General features: G+C 40.7%; 1 protein-coding gene across 1 annotated transcript in view; it reads right to left on the bottom strand.

Annotated features, from left to right (window-relative positions):
- Nucleotides 1-4251: 4251 nt before the first annotated feature.
- The window catches only part of LOC144503937 (eIF5-mimic protein 2), a 38211-nt gene continuing 35186 nt past the window's right edge, over nt 4252-7276 (bottom strand). Inside the window, exon 12 of the mRNA XM_078229084.1 lies at nt 4252-5460. Within this exon, the coding sequence (XP_078085210.1) occupies nt 5432-5460 (29 nt within the window). The 3' untranslated portion in view covers nt 4252-5431. The remainder of the gene's footprint in view (nt 5461-7276) is intronic.

Here is a 7276-nt window from a genome sequence, read left to right as displayed (position 1 = left end):
TGATATGCTTGGGTGCAAGCAGCCATGGAGATGTTTTGTGTTCACATTTGCCACAGTACAAGTTACTCTGAACTCCGTTAGAGTAAGACAATACCTTGGGTGGGTGCAGCTTGTTGCTAGATAAACAATTGGTGCTTTACACAATTGTATAGGAGGATGTGTTCTGATCCAGAATGCTTTGTGAACAGTGGTGGTCTCATTAAGTGCATGTTTAATTTTTGCAAATGCCACCTACCAAGATCACCTTTACCCCCCTCCTTTGGCACATGCACTTAATCTGGTTTTATAGCAGACCATATTATGAAACTGCTAGTTCTATTTGTGCTCTTCTACTGCAAACTACAGTGCTCTGTTTAAAGTGTAAGTTGATAGGGATTCAGGACCAGCACATTCCTGTAAGGATGAAGGATAAGTATGACAGGTTTTAGGAACCTTGGATAACGAGAGTGAGCCTAGTCAAAGAGAAAAAGGAAGCATTTGTCAAAGCTAGGAGGCTGGGATCTCACAAAGCAAGTGTGGAATACAAGGAAAACAAAGAAATTTAAGGATTGAGGGCTAAAAGGAGTCATGAAAAAGCATTAGCCAGCAGGATTAAGGAAAATACCAAGGCTTTTTATACACAAAGAGCAAGAGGGTTGGCCCACTCAAGGACAGGGGAGGGAATCTATGCATGGAGCCGGAGGAAATAGGCAAGGTATTAAATGAGTACTTGGCGTCGGTATTCACCAAAGAGAAGGACTTGGTGGATGATGAGTCTGGGAAACCATGTGTAGTCATGTTGAGATCAAAAAGGAGGTGGTATTGGGGTTCTTGAGAAACATTAAGGTAGACAAATCCCCAGGGCCTGATGGGATATACCCCAGAATACAGAGGCAAGGGAGGAAATTGCTGGGGCCTTGAGAAATCTTTGTATCCTCACTGGCTACAGGGGAGGTCATGATGTGGAGATGCCAGCGTTGGACTGGGGTAAGCACAGTAAGAAGTCTCTCAACTTATCAGATAACCACTCCATCTGACGAAGGAGCAGCACACTCCAAAAGCTTATGGTATTTGCTACCAAATAAACCTGTTTGACTTTAACCTGGTGTTGTGAGACTTCTTACTGTACAGGGGAGGTCCCAGAGGATTGGAGAATAGCCAATGTTGTTCCTTTGTTTAAGGGTGGTAAGAGTAACCCAGGTAATTACAGGCTGGTGAGCCTTACATTAGTGGTAGGGAAATTGGAGAGAATGCAAGACAGGATTTATTCCCACTTGGAAATAAGTGTACATATTGGCAAGAGGCAACATGGTTTTGTGAAGGGGAGGCAATGTCTCACTAGATCGAGTTTTTTGAAGAAGTGATGAAGATTGAGTGTAGGGCAGTGGATGTTGTCTACATGGACTTCAGTAAGGCCTTTGACAAGGTCCCTCATGGCAGACTGGTGCAGGTGGTGAAATTGCATAGGATCAGATGAGCTGGCAAGGTGGATGACAGGGTCGCAGTGGAAGGATGCATTTCTGAATGGAGGGCTGTGACAAGTAGCATTCCTCAGGGACCTTAACTATTGGTAATATAAATGATTTGGAGGAAAGCGTAACTGGTCTGATTAGTAAGTTTGCAGACAACACAAAGGTTGGTGGAATTGCAGATAGTGATGAGGACCATCAGAGGATACAGGTTGGTTGGAGACTTGGGCAGAGAGATGGCAGATGGAGTTTAATCCAGACAAATGAGGTAATGCATTTTGGAAGGTCTAATACAGATAGGAAATATACAGTAAATGGCAGAACCCTTAGGAGTATTGATAGGCAGAGGGATCTGGATGTACAGGTACACAGGTGAAGGTAGTAAAGAAAGCATACAGCAGGCTTGCCTTCATCAGCCGGGGCCTTGAGTTTAAAAATTGGCAAGTCATGTTGCAGCTTTATAGACCTTTAGTTAGGCTGCACTTGGAATATAGCATTCAATTCTGGTCACCACACTACCAGGAGTGGAGCCTTTGGAAAGGGCACAGAAAAGATTTACTAGGATGTTGCCTGGTATAGAGAGCATTAGCTATGAGAGGTTGGAGGAACTTGGTTTGTTCTCACTGGAACAGAGGTTGAGGGGCGACCTGATAGAAGTCTAAAGGATTGAGAGACATGGACAGAATGGATCGCCAGAAGCTTTTTCCCCAGGGTGGAAGAGTCAATTACTAGGGGCATAGGTTTAAGGTGCAAGGGGCAAGCTTTAAAGGAGATGTGAGAGGCAGATTTTTTTTTAAAAGAGGGTGGTGGGTGCCTGGAACTCTCTGCCAGGGGAGGTAGTGGAAGCAGATACAATAGTGACTTTTAAGGGGCATCTTGACAAATACATGAATAGGATGGGAATGGAGGGATATGGTCCCTGGAAGGGTAGGGGGTTTTAGTTGAGTCGGACAGCATAGTCAGTGTAGGCTTAGAGGGTCAAAGGGCCTGTTCCTGTACTGTAATTTTTTGTTCTAAACTACTTACTGTGGCCAGTAATCTTGGGATATCTGCAAAAAGCATTTAAGGATAATCTGATTAATACTGCCATTTGGCAGTAGGACCTTGAATGGATCAGTTTGTTAGCAGGCCCTGAGAGTTTGTCAGTTAATCTCCAAAATATTAGTTGGCTAAAAGTGGTGGTAGAGGGCAGGAGAGAAGAAATTGCTATTTGAAAGGGAATTTCCATCCACCACATTAAGGGCCTGAACACCAAGTCTAAAGCCTAAACTTGTGGGCTGTGTGTATGCTGCTGTAATTTATTAACTCAAGGTGACAGATCAACAGTTTTTTGCCACGAACAATGCCATTGCACCATCTCATTCCTACCTAAATGCAGCTCACTTCTCTCCACTGAATTGGTTTTCACTTGCTTGCAATCTGTTATCCTTCTTCTCACTTATTTTCAAACTGTGCACTCAGCCCCAGCTGGCATCCTAGAACTGAATTTAATGAACCTCACCATAACTTTTCAATTGGTCAATTTTGTGTCCTTATGGCGGTTATCCCTTGTATTCCCAATTTTGGCATGCCTAATGTGGCTTCACCAAATGTTATATACAGGTACCAACTACACAGCCTTCATCAATCTTCCCTTTTCAAATCACAACCAAGTTCTAACAATTCTCCTTTAATTCCAGTGCATGCTGGTCCAAGTGGCTGTTAATTTTCTCCCAGATTTGATGTTTTTCACTGTCTTTCAGGGAAAAAAAGCAAAAGCACTCAATACTTATCCTTGGAAGGTACACAAATGCATGACAGTGATTTTATTTCACTGCTGCCAGAAAGCCAGGTTCAATGCCAGCCTCAACCGTACTGTGGGTTTTCTCCAGGTGCTGTTTCCTCCCACAGTCCAAAGATATGCAAGTTAGGTGGATTAGCCATGCTAAATTGCCCCTTAATTGACAAATGGCCTCATCCTGGACTGTAGGGGTTCTATGGTTGTGCACAGATCAAAAATTAAGCACAGATCCCAATTTCAAGGCAGGCTGAAATCTCTCCATCTTTTCCTGTGGAGAACACCACACTTTGCAGGTGGTCATCTAAAACACCTGGATATTATTTGGCATCTAAAACAATGAGCATTATGGTTCAGCTCAAAGGGTGATTATAAAAGCTTCAGAATACAATGAACAGAATGCCAAATTGTTAGTACTGTCCAGTTAGCCAATGTATAATTTACTGTAGGACAGGCGTTAAAGCCAAAGCAAAAATCAGAACAAATCAAGTTTTTGACTAAAACCTCCCAGCTCAGGAATCAAATTTTAAAACGGAAATCAAGGTGGCCATTAACACACGCTTCTTTGATAAATGGAGAGTGCACTCTAATTTACACCTTCAGTCTAATATACAAAAGACACTTGATTCAGGAAAAATGGCATTAGGTGCTGCAAAAGTCACATTTTGTTTCCCTGCCCCCACTCCACACATGGCAATAAATTGCCTAGTACCATCAAACCCTTTTTACTATTTGCTCGTATCTTGTGCTGCAAATGAAAATAAATGTTCAATTAGTACAATTATGGAAATAACTTGCGATAGGCATAAGCAGCTTCAAATCTATTAATTTATATAGAGAAGACCATTTAGGTAAAATAGCCATAAAAATGTATTTGTGACATATTTGCTTTACTGAGTAGCAAAAAGAAAACTCAGTTAATTTCCATTATGAAGTAAAGGAGCCAAAGAACTCCCCAAAGACCTTCTGTACCACATTTACAAACTGAAATGCACTTAACTGCAAAAAGCCATTGTTCTAGGCAGATTGGTTGATAAAAAGTAGTTTAATTTTTGGTACATATATAACCAAAGTTAACAATTCTTTTACTGCAATGGGAAGGTTTCTCCATCATTTAACACTTATATTAACCGTGTGGAGGGGGTTTTCCAACCATGATTTGAGAAAACATCCTGTATCCCTCCTACTGGCTTCATTTAATTTGTACGTAATGACCACCAAAAGAAATGCACTTAAGGTGGCTTCTGTGCATTACAAAAATGGGTTAAAAACTTAAGTGTATTCACATGAGTATCTCATGAAAGCAAAGATTCAAAACCATTTATCTAATAACCTGTCATTGCGCACATTTGTAGATTGACTGTGCTTGTTGGGTTAACAGATTTGTCAAGAGTACACTGAACAACAAAGGAACCAGCTTGATTTAAAACCACTCTGTATACTGGCAAAGGGATTGTATGACTACACAAAAATAAGATGTACTTGAAATTCTCCATTCACAATGCAAGAAACCATTAAGTCACAACACTACTGCTTTAGTTGGGACTGAACAAGCACTCAATTTCAATTTGGACAGAATACAACTGTGTAGCCAAAGAATGGGAGATTGTAATAAAATGGTCTTATTTTCTGGACTTCTTCCTCCTGTAAATTCTTGGTAACTTTCAAACAGACGAACAAGTTGTACTTCATGTATAGAATAACCCAGTAGTGGCATAACAATCTTAATTAAAACTCTCAACTACCACAGGCCTAAGATGATGCCACTTGGCTCTACAGTGCTGAGTCCAAGGCTTAACTGATGATTGGAGTACAACTTGTGCCCTCTGATACAACCAAGACTGATCAAGAAAGCATTGATTCACCGTTAAATCTGAAAATGAACTTCCCAGAAAAATATAAAGCTTCTTCATCAATATGAACAGCGAAAAGAAAACAACCGGTCAAAAGTAATTGCAACTGACTTTCATAGCCGATAATTTGAAGTCAGAAGATGTCTGCAATAACTTTATTATATAGAAAACTGAATTAAAACAAACCAGTGCGATCACTGTAAAGCCCTTAATTTACATCTAGATATTACAGTAGAAAATACAGGAGGTAGAATCCCAAATCAAGACAATTTCTGAACTCTGAAATTCAATTCTACAACCCCTGTGCTTTATTAAAAATACAGAACATGATTTCAATTGACATTCTTCCAATTTCAGTCCTCTTCACTTTCAGACTCAGATTCTGTGGAAGAAAGGATAAGTAGTTATCAAGTGGGGTAGCCATTTAATTGAGCACAGTAAAAGCAATGCAGTATTTAAAAACAAACTACTTTTGTAAATCATTAATTCATATTCTTGGACAAGTTACCAAGGTAGTTTCTCAGCAGGCAACTTAATTAAACAAAGTCAAAAACTGCTTCCTCACATCTGGCCTTGACTGTCAGAATGCAGATCTGGTGGTACAATGGTTAGCACTGCTGCTTCACAGCACCAGGGACCGATTCAATTCCAACCTTGGGTGACTAAGTGTGCACGTTCTCCCCTTGTCTGCGTGGGTTTCCTCCAGGTGCTCCGGTTTCCTCCCACATAAAGATGTGCAGGTTAAAGATGGATTAGCCATGGTAAATGTGTGGGGTTATAGCAAGAGGGCCTGGTCTGATACTGTCAGAGTCGGTGCAGACTCGATGGGTTAAACAGCCTTCTGCATTGTCGGGATTCAGTGATAGAAGGTCCAAGCACCAAAAGGACTATCTCAATTACTTTACATTTTGACTGCTGAGGTCTCAGTGCATATATAAATGTCTACAACCAAATGCACTGCAACCCCATCTCTTACAGCTTAGCATAGTATCCAACTTCTTTACAATTTCCATTTCCAAACTATACCTCCGATGACCAAACAGGTTATTCTATATTCATCACTATGGCCCAGTTAGACATATTTTGAAGTCCCTCCCAAAATCCCATCCCCTCAACTGCAGAAGTTGACCATCTCTCTAATAGAAGCTCTTGTATTAACTCGAGTTCCTGTGCACTTGCTATGATGTACAGTACCAAACTGACTGATGCAGCACAACATCTTAACATAGCCTCAAAGCATGCAAACCTATATTCCAGCTCTGACATTTGTTGCATACATTGGTTGGGACAAGTGATTCCTTTTCAACTCTTCCTGTGTTAATTCTGTTGAATCTGCTGCCTGTCAGTGTTACTTTAGTAGTCAGTCTACTGACATTTCAAATGATTTGCAACTGGTTTTCAAAAAAAATGAAGTCTCCAGGCGAAAACAGCAATTATTTTTGGAAAGATGGTGATTGCTTTGCTGACATTCTTCACCAGCAACATATCAAAGTGATCGGTTAATCAGCTTTGGCTGTATTGGCTGAAGGTCAATTTCCTCTTATAATGGTGCCACCCACTCCATCCGTAAGATTACAAAGCCAATGCTCAGAGAGAACCTGGCAGACCAGAATCCATTCCTTGCTTACTCCAAAAACCAAATTCAAAATCCAATTCATGACACCCAAAGATCCAAGCTGACAAAGTAAAGCGTTGCACCCTATCTTGGGTGTGATCTGATGCTTGATTTTAGCCAAAAGCCTTCAAATTTAGCATCTCATCTGAAACACAACACCTCCATACAATCAGCACTCACTGGAGCCTCAAGTCCTGAAGTGGATTTTAATTTTAAACACAACCTCACTGCTTGAACAGTGTCACAACAGAGCAAAGTATAAAACACTAAATCTTACTCCAAGGCAAGAGGTCACTCCCTCTTAGGCATTTACTCTAGAAAATCAGAAGTAGTCAATTCTCCAACAGCACTGGTTACAATCCTGTCGATACATAGCCCGAGATAATGAGCACCAATCAAAATATATGCTAATGTACACAGAAGATTCAGACTTTCAAGCTTGTTGACATTCAATTTGATAATGGCTGTTAGACCACAAGCAGCTTGCAACTCAAGACTGCATAAAACACTGCACCACAGATCATTTGTGTAGCTAAGCAATATTCCTGTATCAGTACAATCTTAGAGTATAGCATCCTTTGTA

The sequence above is a fragment of the Mustelus asterias genome, chromosome 14, assembly GCF_964213995.1.
Source record: "Mustelus asterias chromosome 14, sMusAst1.hap1.1, whole genome shotgun sequence".
NCBI classification, from domain to species: domain Eukaryota; kingdom Metazoa; phylum Chordata; class Chondrichthyes; order Carcharhiniformes; family Triakidae; genus Mustelus; species Mustelus asterias.
The sequence above is the reverse complement of the archived record's forward strand: the minus strand, read 5'-3'. Positions and strand labels throughout refer to the sequence as shown.